Source organism: Notolabrus celidotus, chromosome 23 (assembly GCF_009762535.1).
Source record: "Notolabrus celidotus isolate fNotCel1 chromosome 23, fNotCel1.pri, whole genome shotgun sequence".
NCBI classification, from domain to species: domain Eukaryota; kingdom Metazoa; phylum Chordata; class Actinopteri; order Labriformes; family Labridae; genus Notolabrus; species Notolabrus celidotus.
In genome coordinates, this window is record NC_048294.1 from 2,102,519 (window position 1) to 2,128,738 (window position 26,220).

The 26,220-nt window shown below is 38.2% G+C and overlaps 2 protein-coding genes across 3 annotated transcripts in view; one reads left to right on the forward strand and one right to left on the reverse strand.

Moving 5' to 3' along the window:
• stk26 (serine/threonine protein kinase 26) overlaps positions 1 to 7,845 on the reverse strand; it is a 42,102-nt gene extending 34,257 nt beyond the window's left edge. The window contains exon 1 of one of the 2 annotated variants that reach the window (XM_034676550.1): positions 7,470 to 7,845. In XM_034676550.1, coding sequence (XP_034532441.1) covers positions 7,470 to 7,490 — 21 coding nt within the window. In that variant the 5' untranslated portion in view covers positions 7,491 to 7,845. The remainder of the gene's footprint in view (positions 1 to 7,469) is intronic. The other variant, XM_034676549.1, reaches the window with a different exon arrangement.
• Positions 7,846 to 11,097: 3,252 nt separating this feature from the next.
• On the forward strand, positions 11,098 to 25,834 carry zgc:77880 (zf-DHHC domain-containing protein). Its single transcript, XM_034676120.1, has 9 exons — positions 11,098 to 11,241; positions 12,892 to 12,980; positions 13,109 to 13,182; positions 14,917 to 15,029; positions 15,121 to 15,182; positions 15,272 to 15,392; positions 15,508 to 15,580; positions 17,469 to 17,667; positions 17,762 to 25,834. Exons 1-9 carry the CDS (start codon positions 11,117 to 11,119, stop codon positions 17,851 to 17,853), a joined length of 948 nt encoding a protein of 315 aa, XP_034532011.1. The 5' UTR covers positions 11,098 to 11,116; the 3' UTR covers positions 17,854 to 25,834.
• Positions 25,835 to 26,220: the final 386 nt, after the last annotated feature.

Below are 26,220 nucleotides of genomic sequence, written 5' to 3' on the forward strand. Positions count from 1 at the left end.
TTCATCCTTTCTTTCTTTCTTTCTTTTCTTTCATTCCTTCTCCTTCCTTCCTTTCTTCCTTCTATCTTTATTTCATTCCCTCTTTATTTCCTTCTTTCTTCCTTCCTTTCTTTTATTCATTTTTTTCTTTCATTCCTTTCTTTCTTTCTCTCTTTGTTCTTTCCATGTTTCTTCATCCTTTATGTCTCCTTTTCTTATCCCGTCCTTTCCTTCTATCCCTTTCTTTCACCATTTATTCTCCTCTTTTTCTTTCTTCTGGTCTCCCTCTCTTCTCTCTTTTCTTAGACCCTCCTGGAGTCCCTGAGCTCCCTTGTCTCGTAGGTTCCTCTGGATCTCTGCTGCTGTGGACGTGCCAGACGTCCAGCTGCTACAACTACTACTATCCGTCTCCCCACTATCATCTCTCTCTCTCTTCATCTCCCTCTATCCCTCTCTCCAACACGGTAGGTCTCAGCAGATGGCTGTCTAACATGAGTCTGGTCCTGCTGGAGGTTTCTGCCTGTTAAAGGAAGTTTGTCCTTGCCACTGTAACTTGCTAAATGCTGCAAAGTGCTCTGCTCATGGTGGATTAAGATGAGATCAGACTGAGTCCTGTCTGGAAGATGGGACTGGATCTGATCTGGTCTTGATGTTGGGTCTCTGTTTATTTTATTTTCATATATTTTTTAAGTGTTTTATTTATTTTTTTACAGTGTTTTATATTCTATCTGTTCTAACTTATCCTACCTCACTGTTCAGCACTTTGGTAAACTTTATATATTTTTTTTAAGTATTCTATATAAAATAAAGTTGATTTGCTGTTTCTCTAAAGGTGCATGTTTAAACGTGTGTAAATTGTTCTGCAGCTGGCAGAGGTGGTGTTATTTCAGGCGAGACCGGCCTCCTCTACTTTAGTCAGCAGTGGAAAAGTCTGAAAGACTTCAAACAAAGACTTGTGCCCGAGGCAGCAATTGTTTAACTCCAACAATCAACATATTCTTCACAACAGACTGAGAAACTTGTTTAATAATGACACGGTTTCCACATTACGTCAAGCTCGTTTTCTCTGTTACGTAATGTTTCTTTAGAGAAGGATGTGAAAGGAGCTTATAATCAACTGAAGCATCAGCTGAGTGATGCTGTGGGTCTGTTCTTCAGAAACATCTCCTGGTGTGTCGGGGTTTCACAACGGCGCGGCGTCATTCATTGATAAGAAGACCAGAAAAGAGGCGTCCTGGTGGTTCAAAGCGTTCTGAGTCTAAGTCCACCAATGGTTGTATGAATCTCTGTCTGTAACCCTGAGATGCCCAAAAAGACACCTTGAAGTAAAAGACCTTTAGTAACTGATGCTTCAACTTTTTGGGGTTCTTACTACACCTGACAAAAGTCCATCCTGGGCCGCTTTAGGGGCCGCAGAAACTGTAATGGACTAATGCACTTCACACTGGCATTAACCAGGCCTCCCTCGCTTGCTTACAGGTAGTCCAAAATGCGGCTGCTCGCCATTTAGCAGGAACCCGCAAGCATGAACATATTAGCATCCCTCCACTGGCTCCCTGTCCATTTTTAGAATACATTTAAAGATTGTAATGTTTGTTTTTATGTCACTACATGGTCTGGCACCTCAGTACATCTCTGACCTCATACACATCTACGCCCCCTCCAGAGCACTGAGGTCTGCTGATCTGATGCGTCTCGTGGTGACCGAGCTTTTTCAGTGGTAGCTCCCAAACTGTGGAATGAACTACCCACCCGTGTCAAAATGGCCCCCACTCTGGATCCTTTTAAATCACATCTTAAAACTAATTTTTACTCCCTGGCTTTTAATACAGCATGAGAGTTTGTTTTGGTCTCTGTTTGTCTTTTAATGTACTGTATTTTAAATTGTACTATCATTTATTTCTACTGTTTGTATTTGTTGTGCAGCACTTTGGTACCCCTTGATGTTTTTAAAATGTGCTATATAAATAAAATGGATTGGATTGGATTGCCCTGTGCTGACATATCATCACTTTTTACTGATATAGAAGCCTGTTAGCAAGAAGCTGCTTTTGATAGTTACACGACTAGCAAACTAAGCTACGTTAGCATTCATTTGGGGTCATGTTTCTGATTATCTATTGAGCGTAAGACTACGTATTTTAGCAAAACTTTGGTATCAAGAAAAACATCTGTATATTCAGCTGTTAAATGCAAGAGGGCATTACTACAACATTTAACAGCATGAAATATCTGAGGTAGCATAAGGCTGCTAGGCTAGCTAGCTACGTAGAACACCAATTTAAAATAGCAGCACTGAACTAAGGTCTTGTTTCTGGGCATCTGATGAACATTCGGCCGATACTCCCTCTCATTTTACCAGTTAAAGAAAGTTTATTTGGCTCTTCAGTTGCTAAATGCTACGCTAAGCTAACTAGCTGATCAAAAACAGTGCTCATCTGTTGTTTGAAGACAAATAGCTCTTATTTTAGCACAGTGTTGGTCTCAAGAACAACATATGTGTATTTAAACATTAACTGCAAGGGGGCATTACTACAACATATCACAGCAATGAAAGATCAGACGTAGCATAAGGCTGCTAGGCTAGCTAGCTACATAGGACACCCATTTCAAATATCAGCAATCAAATAAGGTCTTGTTTCTGGGCATCTGATGAACATTCGGCCGATACTCCCTCTCATTTTAACACATTTTAAGAAAGTTTATTTGGCTCTTCAGCTGCTAAATGCTACACTAAGCTAACTAGCTGATCAAAAACGGTGCTCATCTGTCGTTTGAAGACAAATAGCTCTTATTTTAGCACAGTTTTGGTCTCAAGAACAACATATGTGTATTTAACCATTAACTGCAAGGGGGCATTACTACAACAAATCACAGCAATGAAATATCAGACGTAGCATATTAGGCTGCTAGGCTACCTAGCTACGTAGAACACGCATTTCAAATATCAGCACTGAACTGAGGTGTTGTTTCTGGGCATCTGACGAACATTCAGCTGATATTCCCTCTCATTTTAACACACGGTCACCCCGAAAATCCACAGGATGCGTGTGCGCCGTGTCCGAGGACTTGCACCCTGCTCCACAGGATGCGTGTTTGGAGTGTAGCGCCAGCTCAGAGCAGCCATGATCAGCTGGGTCCAGCATAGAGAGAACTACATACAAACAGCAGGTTACAGAGCCTTTCTGTGGTTGAATTTCTGCTCATTTGGAGAGTATTGCATTACTTTTGTGCTTTAATCATCCCCGAGTATGCTGCATAACTCTAAAGTTTAGTTTAACATGAATAATTCGGCTCTATTTCGTTGTCCTGTTACCTTCTGACACAGTCATCATCTTAAAGTCCTGTTGTAGTTTACCTGGATCACAGATATGTGTCTGTTTGTAGCTTACATCCATAATCAATGAGTATTTCTGATCTGAACGATCTTTAAACGGTCTGGAGTCCATATATGGTGTTTTATTTTGAAATTGAGAGGATGTTGCATGCGATCCTCGTGCCTGACTTCCTGTCCAGGTCGTTCTTTTCTGTGCAGATTGACGCGATTTTGGGCTTAAGTCTTTGAAGAAAGTTTATCTGGCTCTTGAGCTGTTAGATGCTACACTAAGCTAGCTAGCTGATCGAAAACGGTGCTTGAATCTGCTGTTTGATGCTGAGGGTGTCGAAGCTTTTGTCCATCAAAACTGCCTTTTCTTGATTTGAGCCCAAAGGGTGAACAACACAAGGTACGTTGGGGGTCGTCAAACCAACACAATGGGCTGAAAGAAGCTAAAAACAAACACCTGAAGCTGAGGTAAACAAAGAAATATAGATCATGCTAGCTTTGAGTCTACTGAGGCCAAGGAGCTGAAGTTAGTTCAAAAAACCATTCAGCTGAAAGAACACAGTTGTTGATTTACTCATATATATTTTGTAGTCAGTCATTTAGTAAGTTGGTGAGTAAAATAAACAATAAACGGTGATAAATCAATCAGTGTTTCACTTTCAGAGACTACTAAGAAGTCCTGAAATGTCTTGTTTGTGTATATTCCAAAGATATGTTAGTTTGCTTTCACAGAACAGGATAGAAACCAGGAAGTAGTCACATTTAAGGGCAAGATTTAAAATGTTATTCACGTTTTTTACTAACGGATTTCTGCTCAATCAAATCTTCAAAATATCATCCATCAAGTTCAAACAAGCGTCACACATCAAACCATCAATCATCTTTGTTCTCTGGGGTATAACGTATCCTCGTCAGCACCGCCGCCCCAGCAGCAGCTGCTGCCGGCTGTCAGGTGTGTGTGTGTGTGTGTGTGTGTGTGTGTGTGTGTGTGTGTGTGTGTGTGTGTGTGTGTGTGTGTGTGTGTGTGTGTGTGTGTGTGTGTGTGTGTGTGTGTGTGTTTGAATGTTGATTCAAGCCGACTGTGACACCCTTTGTCCCCTCCCACCTGGGACGCACAGAGCAGGCAGAGCGAGTGAGCTGACAGCCAGGCAGCCAGTCCCACAGGTAGACACACCTGAGAGAGCCGGCTGAGCGAGAGGCCGAGCGAGAGGTAACAACTCGCCTCACACGCCTTTTTGAGCGGCACACGCAGTCTGTCTGCTGAGTTAGCTTCAACGACCAGCAAAACAACACACAAGAGAAGGTTTCCAACACCAAATATCCAACAGTGACACATTTTAAAACGCCAATATAACATATTACCCAAAATAGGTCACTAAAGCAGTATCACCAAGATACGAGAGGATCTGACACACCTTTAACTTGTAATTGCCGTCCTATTATAACCCATATAAAGCAGATTCTGTGCTATAAATAAGGTTAAAATAAGCCCTCAGTCACAATGAGTCACTGTGGGGAGAGCACATGAATATAAGTTATGCAACCACACAGAGAGGCTCTTTATGGAGATATAATAAGGACTTTAAGTAACACAAAGTTAGTGGAGTTACTGTACAAAACCTATTTCAAGTTATTAAGACGACTTATAAACAACTACAGAGACTCAATAATGACATGAAGTCAAACTAAAGCTCTGATAATACATTTCAAATCACTGGATGGTATCTTAAGGACAATACAAGACCACGACAAACTCAGGACAGAGTTTCAGAGAGTCATTAAATCAATATTTAAAGAAACAGTGTGGAGCCCATTTAAACCCCATAACGCCAACATTTTCAAAACTGACACCATGAGTTAAATAAACATCATAGAATCACTATTTACAGCATGGAGTCACAAACTCACTTTGTTATCACTCTATGGTGCTTTCAGGGACAATAAAGAGCACAGGAACATCATATTTTCACTATAAACTCACAGTTAGAAGTCAATTAAGTACAACTTAAGTCATTAAAGGTACAGTGCATAGAAATCCCTTGCTCACCCCTCTTGTTGGTGAAGCGATTGAGGCCTTCAAGGACAAGAAGTATGAACCTCCTTTTGTCAACTTTCCCCAACAAAAAAAATTCCATCTCTACAAATTTTATATATCTAATGACCGTTTTCTTCATCTTCTTCTTCCAACCAGTACGTTTCAAGGAAACCACAAACCATAAGACCACCACAAACTCAGTACAGAGTTTCAGAGACGTGTTAAAAGCCATTCATTGAATATTTAAAGAAACAGTGTAGAGCCAATTTAAACCCCATAACTTTACCTGCAACGCCAAAATGTTAAAAACTGACACTATGAGTTAAATGTACATCTTATAATCACTATTTACCCGGTATGGAGTCAAAAACTCACTTTGTTATCACTCTATGGTGCTTTCAGGGACAATAAAAGAGATAGGAACATCATATTTTCACTGTAAACTCACAGTTAGAAGTCAATTAAGTACAAATTAAGTTGTTAAAGGTACAGTGTGTAGAAATTTGAATATTTATTGATATATAATGACCAGATTCTAGATCCTCTTGTTGGTGAAGCAATGGAGGCCTTCAAGGACAACCAGTGCATTTCGAGGAGCAAATCACTAAATACAACAAATCACCAGATAGTGATAGTATCTTACAGAAACCATAAGACCACCATGAACTCAGTACAGAGTTTCAAAGTCATTAAATCAATATTTAAAGAAACAGTGTAGAGCCAATTTTAACCCATAAAGGAGCATTCGTTTTAAGCTGACCGACAACGCCAAAATGTTCAAAACTCACAGTATGAGTTATATAAACATCATAGAATCAGTATTTAATCAGTATGGAGTCGAACACTCACTTTGTTATCACTCTATGGTGCTTTCAGGGACAACAAAACACACAGGAACATCATATTTTCACTATTAACTCAGTTGAAAGTCAATTAAGTACAAATTAAGTCATAGAAATCAATATTTAAAGGAACAGTGCAGAGCCCATTTAAACCCCATAACAGATAAAGGAGTTTTAAGCTGACCGACAATGCCAAAATGTTCAAAACTCACACTATAGGTTATATAAACATCATAGAATCACTTTTTTTTACTCAGTATGGAGTTAAAAACTCACTTTGTTATCACTCTATGGTGCTTTCAGGGACATTAAATGACGCAGGAACATCATATTTTCACTATTAACTCAGTTAAAAGTCAATTAAGTACAAATTAAGTCATTAAATCAATATTTAAATAAACAGTGCGAAGCCAATTTAAACCTGTTAACAGATAAAGGAGTTTTAAGCTGACCGACAATGCCAAAATGCTCAAAACTCACAGTATGAGTTATATAAACATCATAGAATCACTTTTTACTCAGTATGGAGTTAAAAACTCACTTTGTTATCACTCTATGGTGCTTTCAGGGACAATAAAGGACACAGGAACATCATATTTTCACTATAAACTCTCAGTTAAAAGTCAATTAAGTACAAATTAAGTCATTAAATCAATATTTAAAGAAACAGTACGAAGCCAATTTAAACCTGTTAACAGATAAAGGAGTTTTAAGCTGACCGACAATGCCAAAATGTTCAAAACTCACAGTATGAGTTATATAAACATCATAGAATCACTATTTACTTAGTATGGAGTTAAAAACTCACTCTATGGTGCTTTCAGGGACAATAAAGGACACAGGAACATCATATTTTCACAATTAACTCAGTTAAAAGTCAATTAAGTTCAATTTAAGTCATTAAATAAACATTATAGAGACATTTAAACACCAAAATATCAACATGAGCTTAGTTTAGATAGTTGAAATGACTCAAAAAGCTACATTGGGCATGTAATTGGAGGTTTTAAAGCCAATATATAGAATAAACTGATCATTTTGAGCAACATGGGGCCACAGGAGTATCTTCAGTGTCTCTCTAAGCTGGTGTGAACACAGAGGACGGTGTGTGTGTTTGAGTTATGAGCTCATGAGGTGACATATTCAACATGTACATCAGGTCACAGCTTTAAAACATGAAGGATATGTCCTGAAGTTACACACAAGTCTTTTTAAGTTTTCTTTAAAAGCGACTAAAACTGACCGAGCAAGCCCTCAAACGCAGCACGGCGTCCACCTTTCCACTTACCTGCATACCAGGAACTTCCATGGTTACTTCGAAGTATGAACGCCCTTCTTCTCCACCTCCAGGTTTCTCTCTTTCTCCTTCTTTGCTTTCTTTTTTTTATCTCCTCTCTTAGACTCTCCCTGGAATGAATAAAGTCCCAGAGGATCGAGCTTCAGGGGGAAGAAGAGGAGGAAGAGGAATATATCCGACAGGAGAGGAGGTTTGTGTGCAAATGGACAAACTAGAAAACACACACTCAGGCAGACTCACACTCTCTCACACACACACATACACACACACACACACACTCCTTGTGAATGTGCAACAAAAAAAAAGTGTTGGGCAAACGAGCAGGATGACGAGCTGGTTACTGCCTACTTCAGGGGAGGAGCAAGAGAGTGTGTAAATATGAGCTTCACACATGCTGCGCCCTGGTGTTCAGACACTGTCACTAAATATTTAATAAATATATTTTAAAATTTTACCTAAAAATGTATTTACAGATTCACAAATGTAATCTGATCCTATCATCGCCAAATCATTTAAAAAATATTTTCTTATTTATTATAAGAATCTCTTAATTTAACTGTTTGTTTTTTTTTTAAATATATTTATTGTTTTTTTTTTCGTTTTTTTTCACAAATAACAGTAACAAAAAAACTTGCACAACATTGGTCTGCACATCCATCATAAATAATAAAGAAAAGAAAACATATATACAACATATATACAACATATATACAACATACATATATACAACATATATACAACATATATACAACATACATACAACATACATATATACAACATATATACAACATATATACAACATATATACAACATACATATATACAACATATATACAACATATATACAACATATATACAACATACATATATACAACATATATATATATATATATACACACACACATCCATATATAAATACACACATATATCCATATATACAACATATATATATATACACACATCCATATATAAATACACACATATATCCATATATACAACATATATATATACACACATCCATATATAAATACACACATATATCCATATATACAACACATATATATATATATATATATATATATATATATACACACACATCCATATATAAATACACACATATAAACATATATACAACATACATATATATATATATATATATATATATACACACACATCCATATATAAATACACACATATATCCATATATATGTCCAATATATTACATAATGTTTATATCTCTCCATATATTTACAGTAAGTTTACAGCAGGAGTCTCCCCAATCTGTCCCAAGTGCAAAACAAATACTGGACCTAGAATACACGATCTCTGGGAGTGTGAAGAGATTCAATTATTCTGGAGGAATAATTGGATTATTCTGCCTCCTAGACCACCTTTGTGCCTACTTGGAAGTGTACCAGACTCTTTGAGGACACAAAAGGAAACAATTCAATTTCTTTTAATGTTGGCAAGGAAGGCTGTAATGACAAAGTGGGTGTGAGATGAATCTCCATCTATTATATTGTGGAAGTCTCTGATATCTGATGTTGTCACTTTGGAGAAGTTGAGATACTGTAATGGAGGAAGAGCTCATCTTTTTAAAAGAACACAGGAGAAACCTCTGAATCTTCTAAATATTAAGTGCAATTTATAATGAAGATGCTTAAGGATTGTTCTACTAATGTACAATACAACTGTCTATTACAACTGTACAATGCTGGAGTGAAGAATGCTGGATGTGACTATTAGACCAACGATGCAAAAAAGTATGTTAAGATGTCCTGAGCTGTTATTTTCAATGTGAAAATCAATAAAAAGAATGTTAAAAAAAAAAAGTTAATTTTATGACTTTAACATGTAGCTCACATTTAAAAAAAACCACACTATATCACAACTGTTTTTCAAATAAAACATTTGAGAACTTCTTGGACCTTTTTTCTGTTTTTTTTAACAGTATAATGAAAGACTCAATGCTCCCTTCAGGTGCAATCTGGAAAGTCCGACATTCAAGTTTCTCTACTTACTTGCTCTAACATGTCATTTCTTTTAACATAAAAAATTAAATGGTGAGGAAAATGATAAAAAGTCTTAAAAGAATGCAACAAGGAAATGTTCACTACCCTGCAGCTTGGTTGTAATCTAAAATGAGTTGCAAAATTCATCAAATATGTATTTCAAAATTCTAAAGTTGTATTAAAAGATCTGTTTGTCTGTGTTACAGCTAATTTCACTATTTTCTAATGTTAATGCTTTCACTATAATTTATTTATAATGTTCTTCTGTTGTACACATTTGATACGAATCTATTCAATTTCCAGCCACTGCATTAAAAAAAGAGTTGTTACCATCACAACAGGATAAATAAGATACTGTTTGCATCCTTTGGGGAAATAAAAACCCCTTAAAAACTAAAATAAGTTGAACAACCTACCAAGGTTTTTAAGATATAGCTAAACAAAGAGACACAAAGTGAAATAATATACAAGTATGAGTAGTCATAAGTTTTTTTTTTAATGGAAGCCCTCAATTGACATGCAATCATACATTTTATCCTCTCAGTTTTCCAGTCTTTAAACGTCTTTTAAATCAACCCCCAGAGTTTTAAAGCAAACGTTGAAACCGGCTTGACTTAGTGTGGGTAACATTAGCATAATAGCAACCTGTTATTTTATCCCACTTTATAACCAGTTTTGTAAGAGATAAGAGATTCCTTTACTCGTCCCTCAACAGGGACATTCAAGTGTCACAGTAACAGAGTAGACAGTGCAAAAGAAATATATAAAGCAAACAAGAGCCTATAAAGTAACAATTGTTAAAAAGCTGTTAGCAATTAAAATTAAAATCAAAATTAAAGAGGTAAAAAATAAGCATATCTTAAAATCACACACACATATATATATATATATTATTGATTATTGTTGTGTTGATATGAAATAAAGATGTATGAGACGTCTAGAAACCATCATAAAAATGTCCTGTAATCAAGGTAAACCTGCATCTTATTCTAGAAATAGTGTGATAAATAAGCCCAGATCAACTGAGTCACTTGTTATCACAGAGAAGGGGAGTAAACAAAATGTGTTTATCATTTTGATTTGATTTTAGTGTTTATAAAGTAAACAGGTAACAGGTCTAGATACTTTCATTGCGTGTATTACAGGGAAAGGGTACCAATATATTCACACATTTTCAACTTGCTATAAGTTCCTCTGCTGCTTCATCACTCTGTCTGGTGTCTCCTTTGTCCACTCTGTCACTTCTGTGTAATGTATATGCAGCCTAGAAAAAAGTAGCATTGTAAAAAAAATATTTATAGTAAAAATAAAAATAAATAAAAAATAATAATCTCAAGTGACAATAAACTAAAAGACAGACACAAAAAACAAAACAAACATAATAATAATAATAGTGTGGTTATATATCCAAAAATGAGTGTAAATCTTATTTAATCCCACCCCTTCTCCGCCATTAATTCATTATTAATGGTCAATTAATTTAATATAATTTTAAATTGAGGTGTACTGCCTCTTTAAAGGAATATTATTATTCTATCGTTAATTCCTACAGTCCTTGAAGGCAGCATCGTGTTTCACTGTGACGTAACCCGGAAGCGGGGCACAGGGGGGCGGAGCCCGGCAGAAGATGGCGTCGCTTCGCTGTAGGAGAGACCCCTGCGGAGTGATCTGTCTCCTTCTGACTTACTTCAGCGTGTTCTACGCGGACTACGTGGTGATCCAGTACGTCCTGATCCCAGCCTTCTCTGACAGGTCGGTCCTTCTTCTCTCTGCTCCTTTAAACCTTTAAAAACCAACATGGCGGCTCTGCCTGGATCCATTCATTGAGAGCAGACAGGTTCAGCAGCATCCTAACCCCCTCTCTCTCTCTCTCTCTCTCTCTCTCTCTCTCTCTCTCTCTCTCTCTCTCTCTCCTCTGTGTTCATGGTAAACTTGTTTTTCTGACAGGGACAGGTGATGGATCTCTCTAAGGGGGGTGTCTGAAGAGGTTTTGGGTTGGAGAGAATCTGATAATGTGGTTTTATTCTTGTGTTTATGAGCTGAGGTTTCTGATCCGCTCTGAAACAGGCAGTCAGCTGTTTGGCTGCTTGAGGAGGATCCTGTTGTTTACAAATAACATCACAACAAACAAACACATAATGTTAAATAAAATACTGTTATTTAATTATTTATTATTTTATTAACACTTGTGTGCTTGTTCTTTATTATTACTATGTTTTAAATATTTATAATAATTACTTTTAATTAATATTTATTATTTACCTCATTTATTCTGACTCAGTCCCAAGAGAAAGTGATATATTATAACACATTTAATTCAAGTACTGATATTACTTGTTATTTCTGGGTATTACTTTCAAGTTTAATCAATTGAAAGCTACTTTTAAACAAAATTATTATTAAAATAATAAATCTATGGATTGATGGACATTAAAATATCCTTCCTGTTACTTGCTTTGCTGTTATTCCAATTTTGCAACGTTAAACATTTAAATTCTGGACAAAAATAAGCCATAATGTGGGTATTTTTCTTCTATTTTATGGCTGAAATGAGGTATTTCTATTATAAAAAAACAGGTCATTTATTTATTTAATTATTTAATTTATTTATTATGAAATTATTTATTTATTTAAATCAGAAGAAGAGGTTCAAATAATGTTTTTATGGTGGCTTTTTAATGTAACTGTTTATTATTTATTTTTTGATTTATTGTTATTTAATATTCAATTATGTATCTATGTAAATCAGAAGAAGGGGGATCAAATAATGAATTTTATGGTAACTTTTTAAATTTATTTTTCCTTTTTTTATTTCATTTAATATTTATTTATTTATTCAAATCAGAAGACGAGGTTCAACTAAAGATTTTTATTATGACGTTGTTTTTATTATTTATTTAATTATTTACTTTATTTAATATTTATTTATTTAAATCAGAAGAAGAGGGATCAAATAATGAATTTTATGGTGAATTTTTTAAATTTATTTTTCCTTTTTTATTTCATTTAATATTTATTTATTTATTTAAATCAGAAGACGAGGTTCAACTAAAGTTTTTTATGGTGAAGTTGTTTTTATTTTTTATATTAATATTTATTTATTTATTTATTTATTTATTCCAATCAGAAGAAGAGGTTCAAATAATGTTTTTTATGGTGATTTTTTCACTTATTTTTAAGTTATATTTTTGGGCTTTTTTGCCTTTATGGATAGGACAACTGAAGAGAGACAGGAAATGTGGGGAGTGGAGAGTGGGGGTGGACATGAAGCAAATGATCTTGGCCGGGAATCAAACCGGCGACCTCTGCGACAAGGACTATAGCCTCTGCATGTGGGTCCCATAGACCGCTAGGCCACCAGCGCCCCAAAGACTCTAACTTGTGTGTTAATCTCTGTTACAGTGTGTGGTGCACTCTCCATGGATCAGTCTTCAACCTGATCCTGCTGCTGCTGCTGGCCTGCCACTCCAAGGCCGTCTTCTCAGACCCGGGTCAGTGATGCTCTTTGAAAATCCCCTTTAAAATCTGCTTAGTTTCATGTTTGTATGTAATGTGTAATGTGTAATCTGTAATCTGTAATGTACTTGTGTGTGTTGTTGTTGTTGTTGTTGTTGTGCAGGTATGGTGCCTCTCCCTGACACAGCGATAGACTTCTCAGACCTCCGGTCTCAGTCCTCTCGGATGAACGAGCGGGTGAGTCAGTCAATGAAAGTCCCGCCACAGTTTCCTTCTCCTATTCTAAATCTGGATCTCTTCTTCTGACTGAGACAGATTTTACTGCTGAACCAGGCGTGATGTGTTCACTGAAGAGACCTGCTTTATGAATGTTTGTTGAGTTTAAGTCTAACAGAGGAGCTTCAGAGAGAGATAAGGATAATAACAGAGGAGGGTTCAGAGGCTTCTGTCTGATTATAACTCTATTATCAACACGTGTGAATTAACTCTGCTGACTCTGTGTTTACACGGCAGCAGCTGTACTTAGGTCTTCTTCTGGGCCTGTTATTAAGATCTTATGAGCCTAATGACGGACGTCTGGAGGTATTGTCTGCACCGTGTTGCATTCAGGGACAGTAGGGAGGTATTAGCCTTCAGATTAACTCAATACAGGAGCCGATGAAGGAGCGTGACTTCTATATTTTTGGATTAAGGACAAAATTTCTCTGCAGGAAATTATAATTAGATATTAGAGAAGTAGGTTATGTGATTACAAAATAGGGATGAATTTTTCATGTTCAGTAATTTTACTATATTAAATCAAAATGCAAGTTATCTAATCGCGTCAAAGTGGGATTTTTTTCCATTTTCTTTGTTTTTATTTTAAGTGAATTCATTTCTGACTGTCAGTCTGTCACATTAACATCAAGAACAAATCAAATCCAGTTCTTGAAGATAAAAAAAAAAAAAATGAAAACACATTTTGTTATTTTTTATTTTGTATAAGAATAAGAGAAAAGTCAAAATAAATACAATTTAAAAAAAAAAATAACTTTTTAACATAAAAAATAAATTACAAAATCTCATGAATCAGGATCCAAGTGCAAATTTTAAATTGAGATTTTAAGGCTGTTGTGAAATAATGAAACTGAAACTGCTTAAAGAGAAGATTTTAAAGGTTGAGCATGTTTTCAATGGATGCACGTTTGACCAAAGGTGACATTCATTTCTCTTTTAAACTTTTAATGGATGAACTTTATTTTTACTGAGAGCTAGCTGGTGTTATTTTATGTGACTTCACCTTTTTAACTGCTTTTAATTTTTTTGTATCTATTTATATTTTTTATTTTACTAATTAATTTGAAAGTATTTATTTTAATATTTATTACATTATTATTTCATTTTTATTCATATCTTTTTATTTAACTAGTCAATTCAATTGAATAAATTGACCATTAATTGTATTTTTATTTCCCTTTTATGTATATTTATTTATTTAACTGATTAATTTGAATTAATTTATTTGACTTTTATTGTTTTATTATTTCCTTTTTATTTATATTTTTTCCAGTTTTTAATATTTCCTTTATATTTTTTCTGATGACGTCTTCTTCTTAATACCTTTTTATTGCTCTTTAATTATTTATTTATTTACTTATTTATTTAATTATTTTTTGATTTATTAAACCTCTATCACAATAATTTATTAGTCTCACTTTATTCTAATTAATGGGCATTTATTCTTTTTAACATTTTGCATTGTATTTTGTTTTTTGCATTGATAACATTTCTACACTTCTCTGCCTGTTAAAGATTTATTCCAATTTTTATATCCAAATCCTGCCATGCTTTATTATTCATCTTTGTTGCATTACATGTATTGTTTAGTTTTTAACATTTTCCTCTGAGGGAGAGGAACGATGGAGTTAAACTTGAGTACCTTTCTCTCCATCAGATTGTATTTTTGACCTTCTCTCCTCCTTTTTCTTCCAGGGCTGTGAAGGCTGGACGGTGTGCAGTCGATGTGAAACCTACAGACCTCCCAGAGCGCATCACTGCCGGGTCTGTCAGAGGTGTATACGCCGCATGGACCATCACTGTCCCTGGTTAGAGAGCTTAATGCATCCTTATCATCATCACTCTTCTTCTACTCTTTTTCCTCAGCTCAGTCCTTTACTTTGAATCTGTTGTTTTTAGGATAAATAACTGTGTGGGAGAGTTAAACCAGAAGTACTTCATCCAGTTCCTCTTCTACACGGGTGAGTGTCGGCTGAATGTGTTCACCAAACAGGGACAGAGGCACGGTTGTCATGTTGATTTGTTTATATATTTTGATGTTTGTGTGCAGGCATGGCCAGTCTGTACTCGTTGGTGTTGGTGGTGTCGGCCTGGGTGTGGAGGATAAGAAGTGAGAGAGAGGGAGACTCAGAGAAAGAAGGAGAGGAGACGCCCAGCAAACACCTGATAGTGTGAGTCCACTGCAGACGTTTAAAAACAGTGTTTAAGTTAACTTCCTGTCTACTTTCATTAATGATGATTCTGGCACTTAAAAATTTTAACCTGTGTGATTTTTCCCTCTCACAGCGCTCACTACATCATCCTCCTGGTGGAGTCAGTGCTGTTTGGCGTTTTTGTCATGGTCATCTTCTACGATCAGGTACTCCCACAGACACACAGTCATGTTTTCATCACTTACAGGGACGCTTCATTCACTACTATGACATTGAATGAGACTTATTCCAACTCTTAACTTTACCTGAAACTAAATCTAGTGATGATTTATGATTTGCTTACCTGAGTAAACAAAGACTCATCCCAAAAAGCTGTGGTATGAAGCTAAGTAACTTTACTCAATTAAGTCCTAATGCTATAGCAAGATTAATTATGTTGTGTTGACCCGTGTCCCCACAATCTAACTGTGTAAAGAGTTTAGGTCCCCACAATTCACATTAACATTTATTAGCTATTTCACTCATAATTTCATACTTAAAGACATACTCATCCCAAAAAGCTATGATATGCTGTTCAGCACATGTACTGTATGTTGTGTTGACCCGTGTCCCCACAATCTGACTGTGTTCAGAGTTTACGTCCCCACAATTCATATAAACAGTTATTAGTGTTTTTCACTCCTAATTTCATACGTAAACACGGACTCTTCCAAAATAGCTGTGATATACATTTAAGCACATGTGTGTTTTGTTGACCCAAGTCCCCACAGTAAGACTGTGTTCAGAGTTTACGTCCCTGCAATTCACATACACAGTTATTTGTGTTTTTCACTCCTAATTTCATACATAAAAACAGTCTCATCCTAAAAAGCTGTGATATACAGTTCAGCACATGTACTGTATGTTGTGTTGACCCGTGTACCCACAATCTGACTGTGTGAAGAGTTTACGTCCCCACAATTCATATAAACAGGTATTTGTGTTTTTCACTCTTAATTTCATACGTAAACACAGACTCTTCCAAAATAGCTGTGATATACATTTAAGCACATGTATGTTTTGTTGACCCGAGTCCCAGCAATAAGACTGTGTTAAGAGTTTACGTCCCCGCAATTCACATACACAGTTATTGGTGTTTTTCACTCCTAATTTCATACGTAAACAAAGACTCATCCCAGAAAGCTGTGATATGCAGCTATGTAAATTTAATCAATTACATCCTAATCATATAGTGAGATTAATTATGTTGTGTTGACCCGTGTCCCCACAATACTACTGTGTAAAGAGTTGATGTCCCCACAATTCATATAAACAGGTATTTGTGTTTTTCACTCTAAATTTCATACGTAAACACAGACTTATCCCAAAAGGCTGTGATATGCAGTTCAGCCTATTTATGTTGTGTTGACCCGAGTCCCCACAATAAGACTGTTTTAAGCGTCTTTGTCCCTGCAATTCACATAAACAGTTATTTGTGTTTTTAACTTTGCTTTCATACATAAACATAGTCTCATCCCGAGAAGCTATGATATGCAGTTAAGCGCGTCTATGTTGTGTTGACCTGAGTCCCCACAATAAGACTGTGTTAAGAGTTTACGTCCCTGCAATTCACATACACAGGTATTTGTGTTTTCCGCTCTTGCTTTCATACTTAAACACAGACTCATCCCAAAAAGCTGTGATATGCAGCGAAACACGTATGTTTTGTTGACCTGAGTCCCCACAATCTGACTGTGTTAAGCGCTTTTGTCCCCGCAATTCACATAAACAGTTATTTGTGTTTTGCACTCCTAACTTCATACATAAACACAGTATTATCCCAAAATGCTATAATATGCAGTTCAGCATATTTAGGTTGTGTTGACCCGTGTCCCCACAATCTGACTGTGTTAAGAGTTTACGTCCCCGCAATTCACATAAACAGTTATTAGTGTTTTCCACTCTTGCTTTCATACTTGAACACAGACTCTTCCCAAAAAGCTGTGATATGCAGTTCAGCACATTTACTCAATCACATCCTAATCCTTTAGCGAGATTAATTATGTTGCATATTATATTTTAAAGCACATAACTGCCTGTTTTTGCTCTCCGTAGCTGGTCTCCATCATCACAGACGAGACCCCCATAGAGCAGATGAGGAACAGGCTCATGATCAAGGACAGAAGCTCTTCCACTTCCTCCCTGACCTCTACCTCCACCTCCTCCTCCTCCTCCGCCGCCTCTCAGCTGCCTCACCATCCTCCACACACCCGCAAGCCCAAGCTGGCTCTGCTGCGGGAGGTGTTTGGAAGAGGTGGGTTTATGTTAATCATCCTCAACTTCACAGATCGTGTCAGTTTCTAAAAACAAGAAGCCAGTTTTTAATCCTCTCTCTTTTTTCTCTACAGGTTCGGTCTTTTGTTGGCTTCTTCCTCTCCACTCCAGCCCTCCGTCGGTCGGCGGCATCAGCTACTCCGCCCTGCCTGACTACGACGTCTGACCTTTCAGGCCCTGTGAGAGCCGGCAGAGGGAGGCGAGGCAGGTTTTCTTCTTGTATGTGAGACTGTGTGAGAAGGAGCGACTCTGCTGCCTAACTCTGATGTCTTATCTTTTGACCTGAGAGGTGAAGAGGAAGGAAGATGAAGTCTGGGATGAATGGAGAGAGAGTATGTTTGTGTATGACATGAATGAATGACTGATGTGTGTTACTGAACACCCCAGGGTCCCAAAAAGTTCACCCTCAGACCCCTAAGACTCACGAAGAGCTCCCAGTTTTTAGTTCATTTCTCCACGTTTTTGAATATTCTGACTCCTGTGGAAGAGTTGGCGTCTTGTGGGCTCTGAGCCTTGACTCATGTGGGTGTAACTTGATATTTTTACTGAGAAGCTGCTGATATCTGATGAATTGACCTCATTGGAACTTCATATTTACATGCACAAAATAATCCAAACATTCAGGAGCAAATTGAACAAGAAAAAGGGGGCAAACTTGCGCTTGCATTTTGCTCCACATGCATTAAGAGAGTATGTTTACAAAATTCAATGATGGCATTTTCAAGCTGCATCTGTAATCCAAAAATTCTACTTATGTTATTAGAAATTTTCCAAATAGAAAAACAGTCAAAATGGTCCGATTCAAGCTTTAAACGTGAATTTTTCACTTTCTTTCTTTCCTCCCCTTAGACATCCTTTAGTTACCGACTCAGATGTCGGTCCAACACCTTCATACAAACACCAAAAGATCAACGTATTTCCAAGTATTTATTTATGTATCAGCTTGAAAACAACCCTTTTTAACATTCATTTTCCAATAATATTGGATATTTTAACAATAATTAACTATGCTGCCTGTTATTTAACAGACAACCTGTTTAATAGTGTAAAAACAGGAACAAAACAGGCTGTTTTGGGTGTTTGATATGTTGCCTTGGGGCTCATAAGGAGACACGAAATGAGATTGTCCACACAGAGATTCCTTTTGTTGTGTTTGTTTTGTTTACCTGTGACTGACATGTTTACTGAAGTCTCTTTTGGGGACACTGTATTCTTACATCAATTCCCTGATGTGTCACCCCAACCCTAAACACATAAAAACGTCTTGCTTTACTTCATCCTTAACCACTAACCCAAAAAACTGCTTCTTCCAAGCGGGGACATGTCTAATGTCCCCAGTTGGATAAAACCAAAATCAGTATGTGTCCCCGTAAGGATGCTAAACCAGAATCATACCCACACACACACACACACACACACCCTAAACACCAATCAACTACTGGCCTCATATGTACCTCAACTACTCATCCTGTCAACTGCTTCTCCAAGCAGGGACACGATTTATGTCCCCAGTTTGATAAGACTGAAATCAGCATGTGTCCCCATAAGGATGCTAAACCAGAATCAGAAACACACACACACCCTAAACACCTATCAACTACTGGCTTTATAAGTACCTCAACTACTCATCCTGTCAACTGCTTCTTCAAAGCGAGACACGGTTAATGCCCCCACTTTGATAAGACTGAAATCAGCATATGTACCCATAAGGATGCTAAACCAGAATCATACACACACACACCCCAAACACCTATCACACTGGCCTTATATGTACCTCAACTACTCATCCTGTCAACTGCTTCTTCCAAGTGGGGACACGTCTAATGTCCCCAGTTGGATAAAACCAAAATCAGTATGTGTCCCCATAAGGATGCTAAACCATACTCCTACACACACACCCTAAACACCTATCAACTACTGGCCTTATATGTACCTCAACTACTCATACTGTCAACTGCTTCTTCCAAGCGGGGATACTTCTAATGTCCCCAGTTGGATAAGACTGAAATCAGCTTATGTCCCCATAAGGATGCTAAACCAGAATCATACACACACACCCTAAACCCTGATAAACTACTGGCTTTATAAGCACCTCAGCTACTCATCCTGTCAACTGCTTCTTCTAAGTGAGACACGGTTAATGTCCCCAGTTGGATAACACTGAAAACAGTATGTGTCCCCGTAAGGATGCTAAACCAGAATCATACACACACACACCCCAAACACCTATCACACTGGCCTTATATGTACCTCAACTACTCATCCTATCAACTGCTTCTTCCAAGCGGGGACACAGCTAATGTCCCCAGTTGGATAAGACTGAAATCAGCTTATGTCCCCATAAGGATGCTAAACCAGACTCCTACACACACATTTGTCCACCTAACCCTAAACACAGATCAACTACTTGCCTTATATGTACCTCAACTTCTAAACCAGTAAACATCTTCTTCTAGCTGGATGGATAAGGCGTCCCCATTAAACTGACATCCGGCTCGTGTCCCCACAAGGAAGCTTAGACACAACACATACACACACTCAAACTTGTTTAAGGTACAACACAGGACACTAGAAGAGGGACCCGAGTTTTATGTACTGTCATTTATTGTTATTGTTTTAAACTTAGAGGATGAAAGAAATACAAAACACGCACGTGTGCAGAGAGAGAGTTTATCTCTTAGTATTCTGCTGAATATTGAAGGAATAATTCTTGACTTATTTATTGTTTTCTAACGATTCCGTAGAGTCAGCTCTACCAAAAAACTGAATTTCTATGTGAGGGGTGAAGCTGCCTTTCCATGGTGTTTTGTGTTTGATGTTAAACTCACATATGGTCCAACCAAAACCTAAACCAGCAGTTACTTTTATCCCTTACGTCTCATCTTGTTCAATGAGTCGCCCAAAGAGAGATTATCATTACCTCGTATTTACAGTCAGGCGTTGTAGCAGTTCAGGCTTGTCATTCATTCGGTTTCCACTGCAGGGAACAGGTTCTAAATTAAGATGTGAGGACTTTCCAAGGGTGACTGCTAGTTGGTCAGTACTAGTTTGGGGGATGGGCTCTAAGTGTCAAGGCTGATTTATACTTCTGCAGGGGCTGACGCGGACATGAGCACCACATACTTGTGCGTCGATTTGTCCTTGTGTCCGGATCCCAGAAGTGCTGTAAATGCAGGAAATACAATGCCACAGAGCGGACCAATCACAGGGCTTTCAGTCCGCGTCGATTCTACAGGTAGTTACATTTTGGAGGAGGTGCACGTCAGCTACGTGCGTAGGCCTCTGCGTAGGTACGGGAGCTACGTGCACCTCCAAGTATAAATCAGCCTTTAAGCATTGGTGGAATACTTGCAGACTTTTAATCTAGCCATTGTTTCTTAAGGATCTGCAATGCTACCTTTTTTGTTCATCATTCTCCAACAGAGCAAAGCGGTTATTAATAAAACCATGACAGTCAACATGACTTTAGACCAATGGTTCTCAAAGTGGGGTCCTGTATTAGAATACATTTCTAATAAATTATAAACAAAGGGATATGTGAGTCTTGCTACTGTTAATTTTCTGAAAGCGTTTAAGATCAATGACTTGAAAAGTATAAATGCTGTCATGTTGAGTCCACAAGGAATGAAATGACCCTCTGTTTTAAAGTATAAAAGTGGTATTTACTTGATTCAAATTAAAGTGTTATCTGTTTATCACTATGGTACAGGTCTGAAGGATTTACATTGATACGTTTTACAATACAGATAGTTCCAAGGGCATCCAAGAGTGAGAATGGTAGTAAGCATGTGCTCCATCTATTTTACAATTATGAGGGAGTCCTACGAAAATGTTCTTACTGGGTCCCTAGCTCCAACAACTTTGAGAACCCCTGCTTTAGACCACAGTAGAAAACACGAACAAAAATGTCCCACAGGAATCCCAGAATTTATTCCTAGAATAAATAATTCCAGTTTAGAGTAGAAATGTTAGAGCCAGTATTACCATTTCAATTTAACTGGAAGTAGCTGCTTTAAAGGTCACCACATGACACTACATTAGGTCACCTGTAACAAGCTGTAATAGATTTAATGCTCCCTATGGTTTCTCTCAAGATCATGAAACACCAAATAATTCTGCTTTTTCATGGTTTGAATCTCACTTCTGGATTGAAAAGACGCAAATGACAACACGGACACTAAGGCAGCTTCACCCCTCTCTGTTTTTATGTGTGTATATAGAGTTATTATGAACTTTGTTTGACCTGGGCTTCACCTGAGGTTTCATATACAGAAGGGAACTTTATTACAAGTGTGTCAATGGATGTGATGAACTCGTTATCCTCGGATGTTTCTGCCAGTTGAAAGTTGATGTCACTTGTTTCCTCTGAAAAGCCCTCTTTCTTGAATTAAGTGACTTAAATCACATGAAGTGATTCGCCTTTTTATCCCCCCCCAAAAAAAATCAAGTTACTGATATTTCTGATACATTTTTTTAATGTAACACTTATTTAAATCATGTTTAACAGCAGGACATGATGATAATCTAGTTTTTCAGCAAAGTCAATGAATCTTTGGGATTGTAATCAGCGGCTACGGGAGGCATTCAGAGCAAGTGTTTGTTACCTTGTATTCACACTGAGAGCTAATCAAGGCATTCCCACTACTCAAGCAGTTCCACTTCCTCCTAGGCTGTCGTGCTTTCGCTTCAATGTTGCAGTCAGGATGTCAAAGGTTAGAGCCAGACACGCCATCTGATGTGTAGTTTGGCTACAGTTTAGCACCACTCAGAGACATGCTGTTGTAATTGCAGCTGCAAGACTGAAACAGTTCCCTCCTCTTGTTGTGGCTCATTTGTGAGGTGAAGTGGAAGTGAGGTTCTCCTGGAGCGCTCACCATGTTTCTTTTGGTGTTTTTCCACCTCTGCATCTGTCTGCACTGGTCTGCAACCTCACAGATCAGTGAAGACTAGTGCATGGATAATGAGGTTAGAAACTGAGAGGCTGTAGATCCTCCACAGAGGCTGAGTTTGTGATTTAGGACATCATATACCATGATATGGGACCTTTGAAGTATTTCTTCAGTTAGGCTAAAAAGGGATGACAAAGCAGGGTATGCTTTTTTCCACATTGCCAACTTGTGGTTGACTTACAGTAGACCACTTAAGGGACTTAAAGTTGTCTTGGTCCCCTTCTCACAAACAGTCTAAGCATCTAACTCCATCCATCCATTTTCTTCCACTTATCTGGGGTCGGGTCACGGGGGTAGCAGTCCAAGCAACTTGACCCAGACATCCCTCACCCCAGCAACACATTCCAGCTCCTCCTGGGGAATCCCAAGGCGGGAGATATAATCCCTCCACCGTGTTCTGGGTCTACCCCGGGGCCTTCTCCCAGTTGGACGTGCCCGGAACACCTCTAAAGGGAGGCGTCCGGGAGGCATCCTTATCAGATGCCCGAACCACCTCAGTTGACACCTTTCGACGTGGAGGAGCGGCGGCTCTACTCCGAGCTCCCTCTGGATGTCCGAGCTCTTCACTCTATCTCTAGGGGTGTATCTGAGATCTTATCCTCCAGGACCCAGAGCTCATGACCACAGGTGAGGGTTGGAACGTAGATCGACTGGTAAATTAAAAGCTTTACCTTCCGGCTCAGCTCCCTCTTCACCACGACGGTCTGGTACAACGCCCACATCACTGCTGACGCTGCACCAATCCACCTGTGGATCTCACGCTCCATTTTACCACCCACTCGCCAACAAGCCCCCAAGATAGTTAAATTCCCCACTTGGAGCAAAGTCTCACTCCCCTCTGAGAGAGAGCCATCCACCGTTTTCCAGCAGAGAACCATGGCCTCAGACTTGGAGGTACTAACTCTCATCCCGGCCGCTTCGCACTCAGCTGCAAGTGGTTTGCAGCTGAGTGCATCTAACTCAGTAACTGAAATATTGAAACTGAAATTGCTTCTTCTGCTGACTGTGAATTGAAAATTACAAAATAACTTCACATATTCTGAGTTTCCAGTAAGGGACAACCACAGGAAGTGCTAGTGATTAAGCTCACGGTGTGAATACATGTGAAATTTGAAAAAATCTCGGTAATGAAGCAACCATCTTCCAAAGTAAAAGCTGCCTTATTTCTGTTAGAATGTTTGAAATTGACTTACAGAGGGGGATGGAAGCTTGAAATGATAAACCTGGTGTCTCCTCATAACCCTTCTGCTTTTACAGGAAGGTAAACTTACAACACATCCTCGCCCAGGTTTGGTTTTCGTTAGCTGTACATAGGAAAGTTCGAATTTTATAACGCAAATGTGCAATTCTCATGAAGGGAACGTTTCTGAACTCAGCATTTTTCTGTTCTTTTTGTGTGTGTGTGTGTGTGTGTGTGTGTGTGTGTGTGGCTGTCAAGATCTGGGTGTTATAAAACATAGTTTTGAATGTTTTTTTCAAACTCATGAGGTGCACAAGGTTTAGAAAGTCAGGGCACTTCTAGTTCTTTTGCCCTTTTTTTGTAAAAGCTGAACAACTCCTCCCCACGTCTTTCTGAATGTTTGTGATGAAATCAAGCGCACCTCTACTTTGTAAAGCACCTGAAAACATTTGAAACTGTTGATATTTTTCCAGATTTGTTTTAACTATCAGGGTACCGGCTTGCTTGTTTGACTCTGTTGAAAAAATGCAGTTGATCTGTTTTAAGTTTTTCTTTTTGTATCAATGTTGAACAACAGGGTGTGCTTGTTTCGTTGATATGCATTGGTGCGTCGGTTTCATTTCTTAAAGGTGACATATTATGCTCTTTTTCATCAACATATATTGGTCTAAGAGGTCCCCAAAACATGTCTTTAAAGTTTATTGCTCAAAAAAACCCACTTTGAAATCAGATTTTGGTCTGCCTGTAAACCCCTCTCTTTCAGCCCTGCTCAGAACAGGCTGTTTTCTGTGTCTGTGCCTTTAAATGAGAATGAGCTCTCTGACCACGCCCCCTCAGGAAGTGGATGTGGACTCTCGGCTCTCCAGCACGTTGATCTAATATTTACATGTTGGCTGCTCACAGACCCGCGTTACTTCAACCCTCTGAATCTGATCCAGAATCTGATCCTGACGGAGAGGCGCCTGCAGCAGGACCTTTCTGAACCATTGGTCACAGATTTAGTGTTTCTTGTTGTTTTATTTGTCAGCTACTAACATGTAGCTATGTGGCTATGCTAACTAGCGCTAGCACTTTTTCCATGAAAAATAAAAATCATCCACTAGATCTTCAAATCTGCAGACGTGGGGAGTAACACCGACCTTTGTGTTTATTAAGACAGCCTACAACTAGCATGCCTCCCTCCTAAGCTCCTTGTTAGCACACATGTGTGCAGGGAATGAAAAATGGAGGAGGGGTTGAGTTGTATTTTATACAGTCTATGGGCTGAACAAGCTCCAAGCTCTGACTTCCTGTTACAGACTGGATGGCGTTGTGACGTATGAAAAACACTGCAAACTGAAACGGCTGGTTTCAGCACACATTTACAGAAAGGTGGAGAAATCAGAACAGGGGCAGAATGGATTCTTTTCATTCTCAGGGGGTTTGTAGACAGGGACACATATTTCAGGTAGAGAACCATTAAAAAGTTGATTTTGCATGATATGTCACCTTTAAAGTCAAGCAAAAATGACTCAATGGCCACTGAATGAAACAAAACAAGCACATCCCATTGGCTGTTTTACTTGACAGCAGGAAGGAATGTGTGCATACATAAAAGGGCCTGAAACTAACACTCAGCCACCAGCCACACAATTCAGTTTTAAATCTTAAATTTTATCGGCTTCTATGGGCAAAACAAATATTATGCACCTACGTCCCAAAGAGATAACACACCATGTTTGTTACTGTTGAAAGGTTCGTCTTGAAAAGAGTAAATCTTCAAATCCTGCACTTTGGCCCACGAGGAGTTCCCTCAGCTGGTGAAACGGTGTAACTTGTTGGCTGGTTGGCCCAAAAAAGTTAACTTCACGCCCTACGATCAAAACCAATAAAGAGTTGAATATCATGTTGCTTCATGATAAACGAGTTTACAACTGACTGATGTTTTATTTATTGTGTTTGAACCGTGACCTGTGTATTATTCCCAATGACATGCTGCTCTGCTTGTTCAACTGGAAGTAAAATCAGAAGTCTTTTAATCTGTGCTTTCTCCTTCTTCTTTCTTTTTCAAGTTTTGTTTTCATCTTAATCACTTTTTTGTGCAAATAAAATAAAACAAAGAAGAGTCACACAGGATGCAATTATAAAAGATGTAATCTAGTTTAGGGTTCTATATGATGTTATAAGGAGCCTTGTGTTAAATTTAACATCCATCCATCCATTCATCCATTCTCTTGACCGCTTATTCCGTTAGGGGTCACGGGGGCTGGAGCCTATCCCAGCTGGCTTCGGGCGGAAGGCAGGGTACACCCTGGACAGGTCGCCAGCCTATCACAGGGCTAACACAGAGAGACAGACAACCATTCATGCACACACTCACACCTACGGGCAGTTTAGAGTGTTCAATCAACCTGAGCATGTTTTT